The 22,850-nt window shown below is 41.5% G+C and overlaps 1 protein-coding gene across 1 annotated transcript in view; it reads left to right on the top strand.

Annotated features, from left to right (window-relative positions):
* The window catches only part of FOXO3 (forkhead box O3), a 163,110-nt gene that overhangs the window by 112,761 nt on the left and 27,499 nt on the right, over nucleotides 1–22,850 (top strand). The window contains exon 2 of the mRNA XM_036766595.1: nucleotides 19,688–21,123. Within this exon, the coding sequence (XP_036622490.1) occupies nucleotides 19,688–21,088 (1,401 nt within the window). The 3' untranslated portion in view covers nucleotides 21,089–21,123. The remainder of the gene's footprint in view (nucleotides 1–19,687; nucleotides 21,124–22,850) is intronic.

The raw sequence follows: 22,850 nt of genomic DNA, 5'->3' as shown, positions 1-22,850 counted from the left end.
CAAGTTCTGGCTCCTGGTGACCTTTGACAAATCACTTAACCTCATAGCATCATTTTCCTTACTTGGAAAACCAGATGACATCAGAGAACCCCTTCAGCTCTAAAAATCATGATGTTACTGTGTTGTCCACCATCTAAGAATCAGTCACCAAGGAGAGAGACAGAGAGAAATTCAAACTTAAAGGTAATAAATTTCAGCCGCAGAAATTCTCAAAAACAAACCCTACACAGGGGTGGGGACAGAATCAGTGATAATGGGAGAGATTCCCCACACCTGTGGAGTCCCAGATCCTTAACATATTAATGTTTAAGAGCCCAACGCAAGGACACTACAAATACTACTTTTCTGATACTGTCTCTAAAAGAAATGTTTCTTCTATGCAGGTTCAAACTTGGAATATGAAACTGCCATTCATCTCTCTTCTGTTAGGATTTGGTGTCAGGGTGTGGTGCTAATGGAGTGTGATGAGGGCTTGCACATTTGGATGACGGGCTTGCTTTTAAGCTAGCCCTCAAGATGTCTTAGTGGCTCTAAGGATGACTATTGGGGTGAATGTTTAGATGCTATGGTCAGGAAAATATGCCTTCCAATGTGGTTCCTTTACTGAGACTTGCAGGCAGTGGAACTGGTAGTGGTCTGTTTGCCTTTAAATTATACCCCCACCTTGAAGAACAAAATGGATGATTCACCTCTTGTTTAACAGGTGTCATCTTTCTCTATCAGCAGGAATTTAATGCTTTTCCGTTCTGTGGTTTTAAGCCAAAAAAAAAAAAAAAAAAGGTAGAAACCCATCTTGTGTAATACAGACCCAAGTGAGTCTGTATAGGAGAGAAGCCGCCCCTAAAGTGTATCATGGAACAGTAAGAGGAATCAGAGTGAAGGAAAGAGAGAAGAACTAGACCCAAGCAAAGGTCTGAGTCTCCATGACTTGAAGGTGTATACAGCGTTTTTGTTTTTTTTTAATCCTTGGACTTCCTCAGTCACTTACTGAATGTTTTCCCCCTTTGTTGCTGTTGTTTTTAATCCAGTTGACTATCTTCCAGGCTTAGTTCTGAGGCTCCTTCCTCCATGACACCTCAGGTAGTGAGGTCTAATGGATGCATTGCTGGATTGGGAGTCAGGGGTGCCTGGGGTCAAGAAGTCTTCATCTGACAAATACTTGGCAAGACATTTAAATTCAGAACTTCAGTTTCCTCACCTTAAAAATGGGGAGAATAGTGGTACCTGACTCACAGAGTTAGTTTGTTGTGAGGGTCAAATGAGATAATGCCATAATTCTAAATTATAAAGCACTATGAAAATGTTGGCTGTTATTAATCATAAGATCATAGACTTAAAGTTAGAAGGGCCAGAGAGTCTAACCTCCTTATTTTTACAGATAAGGCAACTGAGGCATAGTCACAAAGCACTTAAGTCATTTGCCCAGAGTCAGGCAGCTAGTAACTGTCTGAGGCAGGATTTGAATCTAGGTCTTCCTAACATCGAGTCTGGTGCCATATCTGTCTTGTACTTGTCGCTGCTCTCCCTCCTCAGGTTTCCTTGTATTTACTTATCAGGGTAGATTCTGTCCCCTCCCCCTCCTAGAAGGTAAGGTAGAGGGATAGATACTGTTTGGTTTTTGTCTTGGTAATCCCGCCGCCTATCCCAATGTCTGGCACACAGTTGGTGCTTAATAAATATTTGTTGAATTGAGTTCCCAATGCTGTTTTTGCTCAGATTTTTACTTTAGCTGAAACTGAAGTACAAAAGATGGCCAGTTTCCGAAAGCATGTACCATTGCCCCTTTTGTAAGTATTGGCACGGATTTTTTCCATCTTTCCCATTTAACCAAAAAATGCCCCTCTGTCCTTCCCAGTCTTTCCAGGGTGTGTGCTTATGTACGGCTGTATAAATTGGACTGAGTCGAAAAGAATCTATCCCCACACATTGGGACCTACTTCAGAGGAGCAATGAGGAAAATGTGTTGCTCTTGAAATAACAACTCCCTTCCCTCCCCCCCCCCCAATCTCCCCCCAAAAAGACGTGTGTATGGAATGGGTTGGGGAGTGGCAAGTTCCAAAGCGAAAATGTCTAAAGAGCTGGAAATACTGTGCTGGTCTGTAATGTTAAAGCCAGAAGATTCATGAGCTTAAAGGGAGGGAAGCAGTTTTCCTGAACTTTAGAAATCAAGCTTTCAAACTCTTTCATTCACCCACTCGGTACCTCTGGCTCCATCCCCACAGTATAGTTACATTAAGTCAGTGATTCCTAGCGCTGAAAATAAAAGAGCAAAAAGAAGAAATTTAGGGGCCAGAAAGAAAAAGGAAAAAAAAAAAGCCACGTTTCACATCCACCCTGAGTTTGGTGGAGGTTAAACAGAAGGATTCTGAATGCATTGTTGGTTGGCAGGCTGAAATGCATTATATTTTAAAAACTCAAATAGTTTTGAAGCTGCTAATCTCTCCTGGCTCAATCATAAACTAATTACATATTTTAAATAGTACAGAGCAGCATCTCTAGTTCAGATTAAGCTTCATAAGAGAATGGTCCAGGACAAAGGCAATATTCGCCTAAAAGCCTCTCTCCTCACATTTTCTAGCTCTCTTCCAGCCACTGTGAAGCCTGCCCAGGCCTGCAAGCACTGGCAAGGGGTAGAGTGGATTGGGCCGTTGATGTGCAGGCACAGGTTAGCTCTACCAACAAAGGCAAGCCTCCAGATAGGAGGTGGACCTTGTAGGATAGCCCAAGAATAAATAACAAGCAATTTGCTTCTCCTACTGCCATGTTAATCTTCAGAAGTGAACTTGATATCCCACATCAGGCCAGGGCATGCAAAGCAAGTCCTATTTGAATTTGCCTAATCGTGGGATCATAAATTGAGAGTTTGAAGGGACCTCAGAGGCCAGCTAGTCCAACCTACTCATTTTACAGTGAGGAAACTGAGATATCCAGGGAGGTTATGACTTGCCCAAGGCCACATACAGTTAACTAGGACCAGAGGCAAAATGTCTCTTTTATTACAATAAAAAGTTAAAATATAAGCATAGTTTGAACAGTGTTTTAGAACCTTGCCTCCCTCCCTTCCTGCCTTCCTGCCTTTCTTCTTTCCTTCTTTCCCGCCTTCCTTCCTCTTCCTTCCTTCCTCTTCCTTCCTCTTTCCCTCTTTGCTTTTTTCCCTCCTTCCTTCCATTCTTTTTCCTTCCTTCTCTTCTTCCTTTCCTTTTTTATTCCCTCCTTCTCTTCTCCCTTCCTTCCCCTTTCATTTCCTATTGCTAAAATGTTCATCAGATGTAATATCTAACAAATACAGACACTGGGATACTTATCAACTCAGCTTGTACTCAAAAACATTACTCTGTAGTTTTCTTGAATGCATATGAATAGAGATTTTTATTTCCCAATTTGCCCAGAACGTGGAGTGGTTTTGAATCTGTTCCTGGGGATTATGTGTTTGAAGATGTGCTGGGATCTTAGAGAGGCAACTATCTTCCCAGAGTAACCAGTGAGTCACTGGTATAACCTGGATGGATTTAGGGAGGCCTTTCCGCTTACGTGGTATACAAACTGAAGACCACACAATATTCTATCTTCTTATCCCTTCATACCTTTGCTTACACTTCTCCCATACCTGGTATGGTCAGTAGTCTTCCTCCTATCCTCCCCGGCCCCAACACACACACACACACACACACACACACACACACACACACACACACACACACACGTTGACATCCTTTCTTTCCTCTAAGGCCTCAAATTCCCCTTTTCACTTCTTTATAAGTGATTTCCTTGAAGCACAGGTCTCTTTATGTGCTGTCTCCTTTGCACTGGCTTTATTATAATTTGTATTACTGGCTTTTGTGGACTTGGCTTAGCCTCTTTACTAGATGGTTAGTTTCTTGAAGGTAAATCATTGTGTCATGATTCACTCTAGAAGTATTCCAGTCTCCCCAGAACTAGTTTAAGGCTTTGCACATACTAGGCCCTTAACAAATGTTATGTGAAGTAATAAATATTATTTTGCATTTTATTTTCCTGTGGCCTCTTTACAGAAGACCTCAGATGTAATTTTTAGACTGGTGATAATTTATTTTTTAAGTTGTCATGTAATTCAAAAGGAATATTAAAGGGTGAGACCACTAATACCAGCTTGCATTAGTCATTGGCAGTCATGTCTGACTCTTCATGACCCCTTTTGGGGTTTTCCTGGCAGAGAACTGCAGTGGTTTGCCATTTCCTTCTGCAGCTCATTTTACAAATGAGGAAACCGAGTTAAACAGACTTGTGACTTGCCCAGGGTCTCACAGCTAGTAAGTGTCTGAGGTCAGATTTGAAGTCAGTTCTTCCTGACTCCAGGCCCACCTAGCTGCCCTTAGCTCACATTTATAGCATTTTGTAAAGAACTTTACATTATTATCTCATCTGATCCTTCTAGTAGTGCTGTGAAGAAGGTATTGTGTGTATTTTCCACATTTTACTGATGAGGAAACAGGCTGGAAGAGGTTAACGGCCTTGGAGAGTGGTACAGTGAAGAGCTCACCAGATTTAGAGTTAGAAGTCCTGGGTTCAGGTCCTAACTGCTTTTTATTACCCATATAACTTGGGGCAAGTCATCCTCTTTCTGGTCCTCACTGTCCTCATCTGTAAAATAAAACAGTTGTACCAAATGACCTCTTAAGAAAGAAAGAGCCAGCTCGAAAATCTTTGTTCCTGTGAACCCATGGTCACACAGCCAATGTCTGACGTGGAATCTTAACCTAGTCCTCTACCGACTCCATGTCCAGCGTTCTTTCGCTGCATCTTGCTATGCTGCCCGCCTCTCATCAACCTTTAAATCCATCCAACTCTGAAACGGCCAAAGTACTCAGCCTCCTTCCCTAATTCTGGATTTTACAATATTCGGTTCAGTTCCATTCATAATATTCAGTTCCATTTGGACCAATGAAGAGCCTTCATCAACCTCTCCTTTGCAAAAATCTTGGGGAGAAGCAGTTCAGTGATGACATTATTTATTGTCAGATATACAGGAAAGACTTCTTTTCAGAGTAGCATCCTGTGCACCACCACCACCCAAGGAGACCACCCAAGATACGAAGCTTCTCTCCGACGTTGCACCCACTAATGCTTATACGCCTGACTGTCCTATCTTTGTATGCTGTTACAGAAGTTGGATTTGGGTAAATGGAAAGTTTATATTTGAACCTTTATGGACAGTACTCACACTCATGATTCTCCAGCTGGATTATTTGTATATGGGTCATGCCCAGGGCCCAGTTTTCAGCAATAGGGTGGAGTTGGGGTTGGGGTAGGATTTGCTTGACTATGTTCCAAAACTCTAAAATAAATATTTGAAAAGAAAAACTTGAAGGGGCTGGGGATTGAAGTATTGTTTATATTATCTACCTCTCTTCTGCCTTTTCCTTTCATTACTGTGGCTAATCCAGGAATTGACTGACTGCTTATTTCTAACTAACAAGAAAGGCATGGTGGTGTAATATTCCTCAGAATCAAGAAGGCCTGGATTCAAGTTTGGCCTCTGGCACAGACTGGCTGGGTGAAAATAGGCAAATTAATTAACCTCTCAGTACCCGTGGAAAATTCTTTAAGAACCAATCTGTGCTAGTAGAGCGAGTTTCCTCACTGGCAGCTCCCTATAAGAGTGAAATTACAGGCAAGGGTAAAACATGTTTCTTTGGTTTTTGTTTTTAGTGATCTTTAAGGACATTGATTTGACAGCTGAATTGAGGATGGATTGGAGAGGGGAGAAACATGAGGCAGGGAGACAAAACTATTGCAGTAGGACAGGTGTGAGATGATGATGGTCTGCACCAGTATGGTGATAATACTAGAAGAGAGAATGAGGCATATGGTAGAGACGTTATGAAGGCAAAATCAACAGGCCTTGGATATTGGGATGGAGAGAACATGAGGAGTGGAGGATATAAGCCTGGGTGATTGGGAAAATGGTTGTGCCTTCCACATTAATAAGGAAGAACTGCTATCCACCTCCAGAGACAGAGCTGATGGAGTCTTGGGTAAGGGAGAAAATGGTGGTGCCTTCCACATTAATAAGAAAGAAACACTGTCCACCTCCAGAGAAAGAGCTGATGGAGTCTCAACGCAGATCAGAGCATACTTTTTAAATTTTTCTTATTTGTTTTTTGGTCCAGGTTTTCTTTTGCAACATGGCTAATATGGAAATATGTTTTGTATGATGACTTCATGTGTATAATCTATATCAAATTGCTTGCCTTCTCAAGGGTGGGGCAGAATTTAGAGCTCAAAATTTTAAAAAACAAATGTTAGAAATTGTTTTCACATGTAATTGGAAAAAAATAAAATAAAAATCTTAAAGGAAATTTTTTTTAAAAAAATCACACTAATGAGAAAGTTAGATTCTTGGGTTGATTAATGCATGTTCCCTTCTTTTCCCTCAAACCCATGAAATTTCACAAGAGGGCATCCAACTTTTGTTTGATCAGAGTGGAAATTCTGTTTGTAATAAAAGTATGTGACGTACTTAGATATGATGGTACTATATCTTCATAAGATCATATAGAGAGGTAGAAGGAGACTTCTGAGACCATCTAGATTAAACTGCTTGTTTTACAGATAAAGAAAATGAGGCACAGAGAGTGACCTTGCCAAAGGGGCAAAGTCTGGGATTTTGAAGCATACCTGAGAATGAAAACCAGGCCCTCAGAATTCAGAGCCAGCATTATTTCCAGTGCCCTATTATTGGTATTGACTAAGAAGGAGTGTCCAGTTGTTCAGTCAAAAAGAATAAAAAAAAGTTATGGGGTTGAGTAAGTGGTAGAGAGGGCAGCTAGGTGGCGTAGCCAATAGAGCATTGGGCCTGGAGTCAGGAAGACCTGAGTTCAAATATGGCCTCAGACACTTCATAGCTGTGTGACCCTGGACAGGTCACTTTATCCTGCTTGCCTCAGTTTCCTTATCTGTAAAATGAGCTGGAGAAGGAAATGCAAGGGACTCCGGTATCTTTGCCAAGAAAACCCCAAATGGGGTAATGAAGAGTCACACAACTGGAAACAACTGAATAACAAAAAAAAAGATGGGGACAAGGACAAAAGACTTTGGGGAGTAGAAGAGGGGAGTTTGGTGAGAGTTGGGGGAGTGGGTGTGGGCAGAGTGTTGCCAAAGCAGAGTTTTGAATGTTCCTCGTATGACGGAAGTGCAGGTTTGGCTTTGAGGAATGGAATGTTCTCTCTTGCCCTCCAAGAACAGAAACAGCTGGGGAAAGAGGTTGGGGAAAAGAAAAAAAGACTGAATTTAAAAACACACACATAGAACACCCCAGCAAAAATGACTCGATCCTGTGATAGCCATCTGTTTTCATGCTATTTAAGAGGTCTTTCTTACCCACTCCACTTCTTCTTTCCATTTGGAAAGGGGGAAGGGGAGGGAAACTCGTTCGTGGATATATATATGGTGACAGCTCCACCCAACCTACACACTCACCCAGCACTCATACAAGTACACATGCCCGAAAGGCCTCACATTTGTTGCTTCTTGAGTCCCATTGTATCATTCAGGTCCCAAATGTATTTACGTAGGTATTTATTCATTCTCCCTTATGAGTGAGCCGGATCTGTCACTTGTCTATTCAATGAAAACTTGAACCAAATGTTAGTTATTAAAGATCTTTGTGGGCAGGGGCTTGTTGTCTGCAAATTAACTGGAAATCTTGCTTCTAACTGGAAATTCGATGCATTCAGCCAAGTCCCTGACAGTATTTATTTTCAGCACATCATCCCTCTCCTCAACCCCCCCCCCCCAACACTTTAAGGGTTTAAACTTTTAATGTTTTAGGAAAGATTCAGAATAGGACTCGTCTGGCAGCTCTGCTCTCAGCAGATCGCCTTTGATTTCACAACAAAGGCTGGATTCATTTGGATTTTTATTTAAGTCATATGGGCTTGTTTTTCCATTATATCAGGCATCCATACATTCACCGGCACAGGTTTCAACCTATTTAGCTAGTAGGTGGAACAGAGGATAGAGCACTGGGCCTGGAGTCAGGAAGACTTATCTTCCTGAGTTCAAATCTGGCCTCAGATGCTTACTAGTTGTGTGACCCTGGGCAAGTCACTTAACCTGTGTTTGCCTCATTTCCTCAACTGTAAAATGGGGATGATAATACTGGAGTGTTAATAGTTGTAATAGCGCTTAGCATAGTGCCTGGCACATAGTAGGTGCTTAATAAATGCATATGGTCTTTCCTTCGCTACTTCAAAATGTGATCCTTTGAACCTGCTTCTAAATTATTTCAAGCTGAAGTCCAGAAGGCAGTGTGCTGATGGAGTGTCAGGATCCGGGAAGTTCATCTCTAGTCAAATTATAGTTGTTGATGGTGGGGGGGGGGCATGGCTTTTTGGGGGGCAATGTTTTAAGGATGTTTAAATTAGCTATGTGACCTCGAGTAAGTATTAGACCTCTCAAAGCCTCATCTTTACAAGCAGGAGGTTGAACTAGATGATCTCAAGGCTCTGAGCTTTAAAGTTCTCTGAGTTTGAACTCAAATGAGGCAGTTCGTTACATAGAGCTGTATCCACAGTCAGGAAGTCCCTGAATTCAAATCCTGCCTTAGACTGTGTGACCCCCCCCCCTCCAGGTAGGTCACCGAACCTCTTAGCCTGAGTTTCCTCATCTGGAAAATGAAGGTGATAAGAATGGCTAACTCACAAGGTTGTCATGGGGATCAGAGTGAATAAGATGTGTTAAGTGCTTTTCATGTCTTAGAACATCTTATAAATAAAATTAAAAGAATGAGGCATCACAACCCAAACCTAGAAACTAGAAATGTTTGAGAGTGATGATAACCTTCCTGCTTCTCTTTTCAGGTGGGCACCAGGAAGGCAAGGGATTAATTAATAGGATTTTGCAATTACTTACTTGTACCTGTTTTCCTTCCCCCCCATCCCCATTCCCATCCCCAGAAGAGCATAAACTCTTTGAGGACAAAAACTGTCTTTTATTTTGTTGTGACATATGAATACTAGAAATACTTTTGGTTCAACTGAATTTTTCTAGTAAAAGTCAATTTGTGTCTTATCTGGATAATTGCCTCAGTTCTCCATTTCACTTTTGTATTTGTGCAATGGCCTTTTTTTCTTACTAGTCAGTACCTGTCCTTACAACCTTAAATATGGGAACCTTAAGGACCACCATCACTGCCATAATAATAATAATAGTGATATATAAGTATATAATATATTGTCTATAATACATATTATATATAATATGTGGATACATTAGTATAGTGCTTTAAGCTTTGCAAAGCACCCAACATATTTTACCAGCTTCTTAAATGCTACAGGTATGATTATCTTCACTTTACATTTGAGGCTCAGAGAGATTAAATAATTTGCATAGAGTCATACAGCTAGCTAGTGAGTGTCAAAGGCACAGTTTCAGCTCAGGTCTTCCTGCCTCCGGTTCTGCCCAGGGTTTCCCTGCTAGAATAACATTCAATCTTAGAAGTTTAAAGCAGAAGTTCTTTTCTGTCTCCAGAGTCTTGCCCTGGAGGTTGGATTATACCTATCTGTCATTCTGTTGTAAGAGTTTTTATTGATAATCCTTTGTTTTTGCATCACCTATATTTCTCCTCCCCATTGGAGGATCGTTGATGAGAGACTAATGATGACAAATTCATTTCTCCGGTTTGAGGGTACAAGCTATCTGATGCACTCCCAAGAGGAGCCATCCCTTATAATAGGATTAAGAACTAGATTTGTGATTCATTGGTATAAGAAGTTCCCAGATGATGAAACTCCCTTGACCCATACAGGTCAGCTCCTCTGCAATTTATAATTTTGGAGGGTTACCTAGAGGCATGAGTTTGGGGGTTTCTTTTAACTTTCTTTTTTTTTTAAGAATGTTTTTATTTTCATTTTTCTCAAATTACATCTAAGAATAATTTTTAACTTTCATTTTTATATAATTTTTGAGTTTCAAATTCTCTCCCTACCCTCTCCCCTCCTTGAGGAAGCAGTCACTTTGATATAGATTATACATTTGTAGTCATGCAAAATATATTTCCATATTAGCCATGTTGCAGAAGAGAACACAGACCAAAAAACAAAAGAAGAAAAATAAGGAAAGTTTTAAAAAATGAGGCTTTGATCTACATTTCAGCCTCTGTCAGTTTTTTCTCTGGATATATGGATGGCATTATTTGTCATAAGTCCTTTGGAATGGTCTTGGATTTGTTGTACTGCTGAGAATAGCTGTCATTCACCTTTGATCATTGTTACAATGTTGCTGTTACTATGTGTAGTGTTCTCGTGGTTCTGCTCACTTCACTTCGCATCAGTTCATATAAGTCTTCCCAGGTTTTTCTGAAATCATCCTGCTCATCATTTCTTAGAGCACCTAAATACCACACAACTTGTTCAGCCATTCCCCAAGTGATGGGCATCCCTTCTGATTCTTTGAGGCATGAGAGATGAAGTGAATTGCCCAGGGTCACAGCCAGTATGGGTCAGAGACCAGGTTTCAGACAGGCTATCTCTCTGTCCACTACATTCTTGTTCTTCCATCAATCATAAATCAGTAAACATTAATTAAGTGCCTGCTATGGGATAGGCACTGTGGCAGTTCTGAAGAACTAACCAACAGCTTTTTCTGATAGAAAAAGCCTGACATTTCGTAAAATGCTCCAAACCCACAGTCCCCCAGCTCTGCAAAGAAGGGGTATACAGGGAAGAATCACCTTCTTATGTCTTTTTTTTTCTTTAAGGGCCAAAGCTTTTCATTTTAAAAAATTTCTTTTCCACTCTCTCTGTTTCCCTGCAGAAGGTGTAACTTTACATTTTCTGCACTGTGGTACACACCCTAATACCCATGTGACTCTTATCTTCCCTTCTTCAGCAGATGCAAATATAGAATTAAGACACTTGCTGTCTCATTTTGCATTATCAGTGACCACAAGTCTAGCAGAAAGATAGTTGAAATACTGGAGCTTGGAAATGACCACGTGCATAAATGGGGGAGGGGTGAATGGAGGAGGAGGGGGAGGGACTGTGTTTCTTAGGCTGTCTTCTGGAAACAGGCCTGAGTGCCAAAGACGCAGCAGAGTCACTTGTACTAAATGGTGACCTGCAAACAGACAAACGTGTAAAGGGGCTCAGGAATTGCCAGCTGCAACTCATTTTGTTGATCTTCCCTCCCTGCTACACCCTCCCCGTTTCGAAAAAAAAATTGGAAGGGAGGGGGCTCTTAAGAGTAAAGTTACACAACTCCCTTTTTATTTTTAAAGTGAGTGGATTCCTTGTTGCTGTGGCTGAGAATGATAAATTGATACCACATGTTGCTTCTAGACAAAAAAGTCTCTGTTTTGCATTGGAAGCCTTTGCAGCTGGTGTCTGGGTTAATGGACAGGCTTCACAAGGTAAACACAGTTTGGAAGAGGCTGAAACAGACATGGAGAGGAGGAGGAGGAGGAGGAGTTGGGGGATTCTTGCATTTATAAGATGAAGAAGAATGGAGAGTTCATCCAGTTGCCCCTGACCGGTACCAGTGCCAATAAAGCACTCGTCAAAAGTTTGAAGTTTTTTCAAGTCAAAATTTCTTCAGCTCTAGTTTTGTATAGGACCTTACACAGTAAATAATATGTATGTCTGTGTGTAGATTGAAAATAGATACAGTTTGAGAGAGAGAGCAGATTCTCAGTTTTAATACATAGTGTGGATTACCGATTTAATGATTTCTCTACCATCTATCTGAAGTGGCCGGGTAGTGCAGTGGGTGGAATGCTAGACTTGGAATTACTAGGAAGGCAGTTGAAATCCTGCTTAAAACACTTACCAGCTGTGTGGTCTTGGACAAGTCAATTAACGGCTCTCAGTTTCATTTTTTTTCCTTCTTTCACCATCTGTAAAATGTAGATAATAATAGGTTTGTTGTCAGGATTAAATGAGATAATACATACAAAGTGCTTTACAAACCTTAGAGTGCAAAATGTATGTCAGTTAATATCTTTTCTTCAAGAGCTAATTTCTTTGGATCGTAGATTTAAAGGACTTCGGAGGTCATCCAGTCCGACACCTCCCACCCCCCAAATGACAGATAAGGAAACAGGCCCTTAAGAAGTTGTTAGGTGGCTTCCACAGGGTCGCTTTAGATATTTCTAGACCATATGCCTTCACTTCAGAATTGATTGGGAACACAGAGTCAATAACCTGTGTTGCAGGTAGAAAATTATTTTCAGTATGTCCTAGAAAATAATGAGCTGGTTCTAGTTAAGTACAGTCATTTTTATGCTAATTCCTTCGAGGAGTGCTGAGCTAGGGAAACTCTGGCCTGTGGTTTTTACATAATGTAGCCTTTGTGAATGGGAACTGTTAATTCCTTAATTCCACTGCCCCCTTGACAGAGCGAAGTGCTAGGTGAGGTTATGCTAATATTGCTCTCCAGTGGAGTCATCCCGGACACAAATTTACCAGTCCTTTTACTGATTAATGCTCATGGGTTCTGGGTAGCCATAGAGATAGCTTCCGTTTGAATTCATTCATAAAAGTAAATTTTAAAAATATAATTAATAAAATTTTTAAAAAATAATATTAAAACAACAGCATCAAAAGAGGTCACAAGAATACATACCTTTGTCTTCTCTTCAGACATAGCATTTATATAACATAGTTAAAGTTTACACAATTCTTCACATGTTATCTCAACAACCCTGGCAGGTGGATGCTATTATAATCCCTATTTTATAGATAAGGAAATAGAGGCAGAAAGAGGTCAAGTGCCTTGCCCAGGGTCACACAGCTAGTGAGTCTGTGTCTGAGGTAGGATTTGAATTGAGCTCCTCCTGACTTCAAGTCCAGGGCTCTTTATTCCTGCCACTATGGGGAATACATAATGTGGATTACGCATTTTATGATTTCTCTCCCATCTGTCTGAAGTGGCTGGGTGTGCAGTGGGTAGAGGGGAGGAGGTGTCATGCAGTCTTTTCCCAAGTGCAGAAAAACAGTATATTTGTGATGCTGTACCCTTCCCAGAGGGGTTCTTTCTGTTGGGTGACTTGTCAGAATCTGGTAGCTAACGTTCTAGGATAAGCCTCTCCAAACTTAGCCAGGCTAGTCCTTTGGCAACAGACATAAAATCATGTCCTGGAAAGAGTGCCGGGTTTTGAATCAGAAAACTGGGGTTTAGCACCTACTGTGTGTCAGGCCCTGGGCTAGGTGCTGGCAATGCAAAGACAGTAAATGAAATGTCTATCCCGGATCTGCCATGTGTAGTCCATGTGAACTTAATGAATCATTCCACCTCCCTAGGCTTTAGTTTACTCATCCATAAAAGAGGGGAGAGGATTGGATTAGATGAAAGATTGGTTTCCCTCAAGTAATACCTCCCACATAAGACCTTTCTTTCGATTTCTAATTTCTCCCCCTAAAGAAATTATCTTGTACTTTTTGTGTGTGTGTGTATGTAAGCGTGCACACACACACACACACACCGGTGTTACCCTGGAGTCAGGAAGACTCATCTCCCTGAGTTCAAATCTGGGCTCGGAGACTTGCTAGTTGTGTGACCCTGGGCAAGTCACTTAACCTTGTTTGCTTCAGTTTCCTCATTTGTAAAATGAGCTGGAGAAAGAAACTGCAAACCACTCCATTGTCTCTGCCAAGAAAACCCCAAATGGATTCACGAAAAGTCAGGTATAACTGAAAAATGACTAAACGTATTTGTGTGTGTGTGTGTGTGTGTGTGTGCACCTAGACACATGCTTGTGTATTGTTTCCTGTCCAATAGAATGTAAGCTCAGTGAGGACAAGAACTATTTTTTTTTCTGTTATAGTATCCCTAGCACATAGAAAAGGGCCTGACATATAATAGGTACTTAATAAATGCTTGTTGTTTGGACAAGGGCAAATGTCCCAATTTTTGAAAGGAGGGAAAGGTGTGGTCTTTACACTTGTCTTGACTTCTACTCCTAGCAAAATTCTAGAACACGTTATTAAGGAAATGAATGGTGAGCATTCAGAAAGGAAAGCAGTGATCTGGAAAAGCCAGCATGGTTTCATCAAAAGCAAGTCATGCCAGTCTAACTTCATTACCTTTTTGACAGGGTTATTAGCCTGATAGGTCAGAGGAATGCCATAGACATCATATGATTAGATTTCAGCAAAGCTTTTGACAAAGTCTCTCATGCTGTCCTTGTGGACCAAGTAGAACAGTATAGGTTAGATGATAATAGATATGGAATTAGGGGAATGATCAGACCCAAAGAAGAGTTGCAGTGGTTTGGTGTCTGTCACCTTAGGGGGAAGTCTCTAATGGGATGCTTCAAGATCAATGCTTGGCCCTGTGCAATTCCAAAGTTTTATCAGTATCATAGATGAAGTCTCATAAAGATATTGCTTACCAAATTTTGAAGATAATGCAAAGCTGTAAAGTATTAATACATGGGAAAACAAAATTAGGATCTGTCACCTACATTTCCCAGAGCTTTGCACGGTGCTTGGCAGATAGCAGGTGCCTAATAAACGCTTGTTCCTTTTCCCCTTGCTCCCTTCATCCCTCCAAGAGAGACATTCCTTATAATTAAATCAGTTTTTAAAAGGAAAAAAAAGTTCATCAAAACTAACATGCTTGAGAAAATCCGATGTTTTCCATAGTGTTCCACACCCATAATTCCTCCCATTTTCTTCCCCCTACCCCTAACCCCAGCCTCCCCAAAGAGAAGTGAAAGGAAGTGTGTTCTCTTTGGGACCAACCTGGGTCATTTTATTTTCACAGCATTCATTTTTGATCACTTTGTTGCAGTTCTTTTCATTTACATTATTGAAAATGTTCTATTGTTTCCTTGGTTCTGCCTTCTTCACTGTGCATCAGTTTATATAAATCTTCCCATGCTTCTCTGTATATATCATGTTCCTTCTTTCTTAGAGCCCAGTATTATTCCATTATGTTCATGCACCAAAACTTCTTTAGCCATTTCCCAATAGATAGGCATCTTCTTTGTTTCCAATTCTTTTCTGCTACAAAAAGCGCTGCTCTAAATATTTTGGTGTATGTAGGGGCATTTCTTTGTATCACTGACCTTCTTGGGGTATATACCTAGAAGTGGAATATCTGGGTCAAAGGATGTGGGCATTCTGACTACTTTACATTCTGACTACTTTATTCACATAATTCCAAATTGCTTTTGAGAAAGATAGGACCAATTCAGAGACTCCCCAGCAGAGCATTAATGTGCCTTTCCATAACCCCTCTAAGATTAACTATTCCCAGCTTTTTGTCATTTTTGCCATTTTGCTAGGTGTGAAAACTTGAGAGTTGTTCTACTTTGCATTTCTCTCACAAGTGATTTGGAGCATTTAGCAAGATGAAATCCAGTGGGAATAACTTTAAAGTTGTACGTTTGGTTCACACAATCAACTTCATTAAGTATAACGTACATGATCTATAGCTAGATTGGGGGAAAAGGGAGTTGGTGGACTTGGAAGTTGGCAGACCAAAAAAACCTAGTAACATCAGAAGGGAGATACAGGGTTCAGAAGATGATCAATTCCGTTTTACTTGATCCAGATTAGAACATATTTACTTACAGTACAAGATTCCATTCTGTGCACCACGTTTTAGGAAGAATGAAGACAAGTTGGAGTGTTTCTAGGATAAAATAACCAAGGTGGTGAGGAGGGGCCTGGAGACCAGGGGATACACAATGATCAGTAAAAAGGACTGGAGATATTTAGCCTAGAGAAGAAAAAAGTTAAGGCAGGAAGAGAGGATTTGGTAACCATGATAGCTGTCTTCCAAAAGACAATGAATGGTAGAGGGTTCCTCCTCATTGGGATTTTCTAGGATGGTTGGATAACCACTTTGGGAGAATTTTATAGTGGGGATTGTTGGTCAGATATAAGTTCAACTAGATATCATCTGAGGTCTCTTCCAGATCTGAGGTTCTGTGATTCTAAGCTTTTTTCCCCAAGTTTCAGCAGGAAAACTAGTAATAACGTTAGTAACAGTGATTAACATTTACAGAACACTTTAAAATTTGCAAAGCAATTCACACGTATCTCACATTTTATCTTTATAACAGCTCTGAGAAATGCGAATACTCTTTATTTCCCCCATTTTACTGAGGAGTAAACTGAGGCAGAGAGCAATTAAGTGGCTTGCCGAGGTCACATAGCTAGTAAATGTCTGAGGCAGGATTTAAACTCAGGTAACAAGAGCATCACATTTGGAAAAAGAATGGCAGCACACACATCACAGCTGCTAATTTTGGCATTTTTCAAGATGATGATAGTAGAAGATGAGGAGGTAGTTTTTAAAGCAACCGATATTCCAACTCTAGATATTTTACAAATGTTCCATCATGTGGAGTGTGAGATGTATCATTGGAAGGTCTGTGTATCTGGAAATCTATTCCTATATGGGTGTGTGGGGATGGGGGATAGTGGCAGAGTATGTTCGTATATATGCGTGCCTTATGTTTTACTAATGTTACTGGAAAAACCTGTCTGGGTCTTATTAGGTAATTTAATGAGACGCCTCGGGGAATGTATTCTGTCACTAATAACCTCCAAAATGAGTCTTGCAGACTTGGGATGCAGAAATAAGTCACCTATTTAATAAATTAGATTTCATTTTGGAATCCAAGGAGAATCAGAATTGTTGAGAACAATCAATGACGGACTCTCTTCTTTAGCGTATTATAATGGCCACTTTCCTAGGGGCAAGAATATCTTGGGACAGTCATGTGGCATAATAGAAGGAAGGTAGAAACCAGGAGCTTACCTTTTCAAGGCAACTCTTTTAAAAAGACAACCTCTTTTAAAAAATTTGTTGATTTTTTTTTTTTTAAGAACAGTAAATTTGTCTCCCAGCACCCAGTAGTATTAACCCCCTGGCTATTTTGTAAAAATGTAGTCAGGTGGCGCAAAGCATGATTTACTTCTAGTTATTTTTAAATACTTACTCTCAGGAAGTAAGATATAAAGAAACAATTTAAAAGTCTTCTTTTCTAGACAGAAATGTTCTAATTCTTGTACCACACCCCCTCTGGATAGTAACTTAGATGGAAAAACACTTCTTTTACTCTATCTCCAAATTCAAACCAAAATGATCGTTCTGTTTGATAAGTATATTCACCTATATTGGGGTGGAGGGTATAGACCAGTGTTTTTTGGGTTGATTTTTTTTAAATCAACCTAGGGTCCTCTTAGTGAGGAAACTTCCTCAGTGAATACAGGTTGTCACCTGCTCTGCAATTTACAGTCTTAGAGAATTTCATGGGGCACCAGAAGTGACTTGCCCAGAATCACTCACTGTGTGTCAAAGTGGTTCAGTCATGCCCAACTCTTTGTAGCCCCAGTTGGGGTTTTCTTGGCAAAGATGCTGGAGTGGTTTGCAGTTTCCTTCGCTAATTCATTTTACAGGTGAGGAAACTGAGGCAAAGGGGTTAAGTGACTTACCCAGGGTCACACAGCTAGTACGTATCTGAGGCCAGATTTGAACTCAGGAAGATAAGTCTTCCTGACTCCAGGCTTGGCACTCTATACACTGGGCATAGGGAGTGTGCCAAAGTTAGGCCTTAAGCCCATATTCCTGGTTCTGAGGCCACCAAGCTGCCTCTCATAAACAGGTGTATGTAAGATAAAAGATTGTTAACGCTGGGAAATTCTTCAAGGGACCAACCCCACCTTTTCATAGTTGGTTTGGATTTAGCAAAACTTGAAGATACATTCTCTCCTTCCCTAATCTATCCCAAATGGGAAAAAAAAAATGCCCTCTTAAGGTTGCCCACTAAATGGAAAAAGACATGCATGGTAAACGACCTCCAGTACATTGAGGGCATCCTCAATGAAGGGTCTGTGGGAAGATGAGTGTCTCATAGAATAAGAAGGATGAAGGATGGAAGAAACACCCACATCAAAGACCTTAGACAGCCACAAGGTACCAGGAGTCTTCCTTAAAGGAAAAACAAGCCTATTTCTTATTGGTTGACATTCAATTTCCCAAAAGAGAATCTTGTTGGTTGTAGGTGTCATTTTAAACTCCTGTCTTGTACATCAAATGGTACCTCTAGTCCCATTAAATGTGAAAGAGATGGATGAGACTGGAAATTTCTAAAATGCTTTAATGCAGTGAAAGGTTGGCTTAGGTCTTGGTGGTGACCTGCTGCCTGCCTGACTCTGTTGGATCTAGAGAATATTCTTAGCCCACATTGTTGCCTAATAAAGCTCAAAGCCTTTATGTAAAGTATCTGCTTAATTGGTGTCCATTTTGATAGAACATCTACCCTGTAACAGGACTATTTTTTACCTTTGTCTCCCAGTTGTTTTTAATCTATGTTTTCTTGGGTATTCCTAGTTTCTTTGATAGGAAACTTTTTTTTTACATTTTAAAGAAATATAATTTCTCAAGCCATTAGCAAAAAATATTCTTTTAAGAGATATAAGAAGAAAAGGCAGTAGAGTATAATCTTCTGGGCAAACTTGGTTTCACTGTTCAGCCATTCATCACACGTGTCGCCTATATTCTCATCTCAAAGCACTTCTTTATGGCAGTTGTATAAATGCCAAAGGTACTGGCTTCATGGCTCTTGGTTATGTTGCCCCATCAAGCACTGCGGTCCTGTCTTCCATGAGAGCACATGCTTCAAATGTTTGGAGTTGTTTGCTTATAGTAAAATCCTGTTGACTCTCTGTTTTTTAAAGACATTCTGGTGGAACACATGGATTTGTATCATCTACATAAATACAGTTGGTGATTGCCAATTTTCTAAAACTCGGATAACTTTAAAATTTGTTCTTTTAATATAGAGCGCCAAAGTGCTATTTCATCTTTAAGTTGCATTGATTCAGCCGGCCTCAAAGACCTGATGGAGAGAATGCCAGCCTTTCTCTCCCTCTCTCTCTCTCTTAGGCTTCCTGTGAAGCCTTTTGCAAATTAGGATCCATCCATGCTGGGGCGTATGCCATCACCCACCGGATCCATCCAGCGAGCTCAGTAATGACAAAAAACGATAAACCCTTGAATTCATTTTGAGCCTGGCTTCTGAAGAGCCAAAAGACCTTTCCATATATTATCCTGCATTATTCTTACATCATCACTGTCAGGGAGGTATGAGGCAGGTATTATCATGGCTGTAATGAAGATGGGGAAATGGGAGTGGAGGCTGATTAAATGACTTGCCCATGGTCACAGGGGGTTAGTCAGTGAGGGAGCTGGGACTAGAATCTAGGTCATTCTTGTCAGGTGTATTTATCTACCAGATGGAGTGGATTATTTCGTGGCAGATGCTATGGTTTGTATTTTTTGTGGTACAGTGAGGAGTAGGAGGAAGATAAGAGTAGGGTGGGGGGTGGGGTAGAATTCATTCTTCTACCTCCCACCTTTTAGTACTGAAGCAAATCTCTCTGTCACTCTTAATATGTTTGGGAGTAATGTCCCAGGTAGAGATAAGAGCCTGTCTTTGGCAAGAGAGGATGTAGGGAATGGAACCACAGGCTAACAGGACTGTGTTACCGATCCTAATGGCTAGAAATAAAGGATGCATATCTACTTTAGACACCAAAAAATGCAAGGGGCAAATTCACTCTGTCCATGTGTAACATTTAATTTTATTCCAATATGCTTAGTTTTAATTAGACTTTAAATAGATTTGGTTTTTTTAGGCAGAGGTAGAACACTTTTTTCTAAAATTTGTGGATTTTTTTTCTCCCTCTTACAGAACTCCATCCGTCACAACTTGTCCCTACACAGTCGATTCAAAAGGGTACAAAATGAAGGGACCGGGAAAAGTTCTTGGTGGATGATCAACCCAGATGGGGGCAAAAGCGGAAAGGCCCCCCGGCGAAGAGCTGTCTCCATGGACAACAGCAACAAGTACACCAAGAGTAGGGGGCGAGCAGCTAAGAAAAAGGCTTCTCTGCAGGCTTCTCAGGAAGCTGCAGAAGATAGTCCCTCCCAGATCTCCAAGTGGCCAGGCAGCCCCACCTCTCGAAGTAGCGATGAGCTGGATGCATGGACGGACTTCCGCTCCCGAACCAACTCCAACGCCAGCACAATAAGCGGGCGCTTGTCGCCCATCCTGGCGACCACTGAGCTAGATGATGTCCAGGATGACGACGCGCCGCTTTCCCCCATGCTGTATAGCAGCTCATCGAGCGTGTCCCCATCGGTCAGCAAACCGTGTACCGTGGAACTCCCACGGCTCACCGACATGGCAGGCACGATGAACTTAAATGACGGACTGACGGACAACCTCATGGATGACCTCTTGGACAATATGACACTCCCACCCTCCCAGCAGTCGCCCCCATCAGGACTCATGCAGAGGAGTTCCAGCTTCCCATATACCGCCAAGGGCTCAGGTCTGGGTTCTCCATCAGGCAGCCTGAACAATGCTGTGTTTGGCCCCTCTTCTCTGAACTCTCTACGCCAGTCTCCCATGCAGACCATCCAAGAGAATAAGCCGGCCACCTTCTCTTCCATGTCTCACTACAGCAACCAGTCGCTCCAGGACCTACTGACGTCCGACTCACTGAGCCATAGTGATGTCATGATGACTCAGTCGGATCCACTCATGTCCCAGGCCAGCACAGCCGTGTCTGCCCAGAATTCACGGAGGAACGTCATGCTCCGCAATGACCCGATGATGTCCTTTGCTGCTCAGTCCAACCAGGGAAGTTTGGTCAATCAGAATCTCCTCCACCAGCAGCACCAGAACCAGAGTCCTCTCGGTGGTAACCGTGCCTTGTCTAATGCCGTCAACAGCATGGGCTTGAGTGACACCAACAGCCTAGGGTCAGCCAAACACCAGCAACAGTCACCCGTCAGCCATTCTATGCAAACCCTTTCTGACTCACTCTCAGGGTCCTCTTTGTATTCCACTAGTGTGAACCTTCCAGTCATGGGCCACGAAAAATTCCCAAGTGATTTGGACCTGGATATTTTTAATGGGAGCTTGGAATGTGACATGGAATCCATCATTCGCAGTGAACTCATGGATGCCGATGGGTTGGATTTTAACTTTGATTCCCTCATCTCTGCTCAGAACGTTGTCAGTCTGAATGTGGGGAACTTCACTGGTGCTAAGCAGGCCTCATCTCAGAGTTGGGTGCCAGGCTGAAGGACCTTTGAGGAAAGGGGGAATGGGCAAAGCAGGTCAGTGCCCCTGTGGCTGTGATGAAATGTTAAAAGGAGGGTGGATAGATCTGGGAAAGGGGGGATTTTCATCTGTTTCCCATTACTTTGGTTTTTACAACACATTAGGAAGTGAGTTCTCAGGGATTTTCATAAAAAGCTGGTCATTTAGTGCCAAGCCAAGTAAAGCTTTAACACAGGGCATCTGCAAATAGGAAACCGCTATCTGCTCAAAGCCTTACCTGATATATCTCCAGGCTGCTTGCTACCCACTGTCTTCCTGGCCCTTCTGCCCTGCTAGGGTTTCCAAGGTAGAGATGATGACTTTGGGATTTCACATGCCCCTACGCTCCAAATTCAAGGTCCCTGCTGTCAGTAACAGGCCTTCTACTGCCTCTCACCCTCTCTCCACCCTCTGATCCACTTGAAGTAGTTTTAGTGAACGAGGCCTGGAACCACCCCAGGCTTACCTGATCTCTTGGTTTTGTTTTTTTCTTTAACTGTGCTTTCCAACAGTTCTAAATTTAGCTAGCATTTTCTCTAGCCTCTAACTTTTTAGGGACCATCCCAGAAGCAAAACCTAATGGGTTATTTTTCCACAGCCATGTTAGTTTTTTTTTTTTTTAAGACTTACATTGATTCCATTTTTTTAAAAAATGTATTTGGAAGCAAAGCCCTTGATAGACCTTTGTAAATGGGAGTTGTTATTATTCAGTTCCCCTCCCTCCCCCAGATAATCAGTCAGTCGACAAATATTAAGTGTTTACTGTATGCCAGTCACTAGGGGATAAAAAAAGAAAAGAAAATATTCTCTGCCCTCGAGGAGCTTATGTTCCAACTGAGGAGATAGGTACCTTCTGTACACACTCTATACAGACTGTGTACCTACGCATATGCGCGCACACATGTGCACACGCCCACACACAGATAGCGTAAATATAAAGCGAATAAATACAAATACAGGATGTCTCAAAAATCTTAATAGTTTTAATAATTCTTAAGGATGTCCCAAAATCTTAATGAAATTCTAATAAATCTGCAATTTTAGGTGGGAAGGCACTAACAGTTGGGGGGGAGGGGCAGGTCTGGAAAGGCTTCATGCAGAAGATGGTTCCTGAGCCGTGTTTTAAAGGAAGAGAAGGACTCCCACAGGAGGAGGTGCATTCCAGTTAATCACTCAGTGAACAAGCATTTATTAAAGAGTTTACTATGTACCAGGCACTGTGCGAAGGGTTTGGGATACAAAAAAAAGCAAAAAACATTCCCTACCCTCAGGGGAGTTCACTTTCTTCTGGAGATAATGCTGTGGGTGTTGAAAAGGGATGAGTTGGGATTTGGAGTGTTATGTTTAAGGGAGCTAGGGAGGGAGAGGCTGGAAAGATAAGGCTATGGCATATGACTTAGACACAGCATGGAGACTAGTCTCAAGACTTCCCAAACTTTTTGAGCCATAGCAATTCTTCGGGATTGTATCCGGAAGGCAAAACACAAGGGAGACTTTTCACCAAATGCTAAGGGGGTAGCCAGACTCTGTTTGGAAGTTTGGCTCACTGTTACATTCATATGGAAAGAGGTCTGGGCTCAGCAGAAAAGTGCAAATTAAAAAAGAGAAATGATCATAAACTCAGCGATCACAGGTGTCGAGTTGGGAAGGAACTCAGAGGTCACCTAGTCACTGATCTCGAGCGACGAGGACAGTCAGTCAGTAAGCACTGATTAAATACCTACGGTGTCGCATGAACTGCACC

Source organism: Trichosurus vulpecula, chromosome 7, assembly GCF_011100635.1.
Source record: "Trichosurus vulpecula isolate mTriVul1 chromosome 7, mTriVul1.pri, whole genome shotgun sequence".
NCBI classification, from domain to species: Eukaryota; Metazoa; Chordata; class Mammalia; order Diprotodontia; family Phalangeridae; genus Trichosurus; species Trichosurus vulpecula.
The sequence above is the reverse complement of the archived record's forward strand: the minus strand, read 5'-3'. Positions and strand labels throughout refer to the sequence as shown.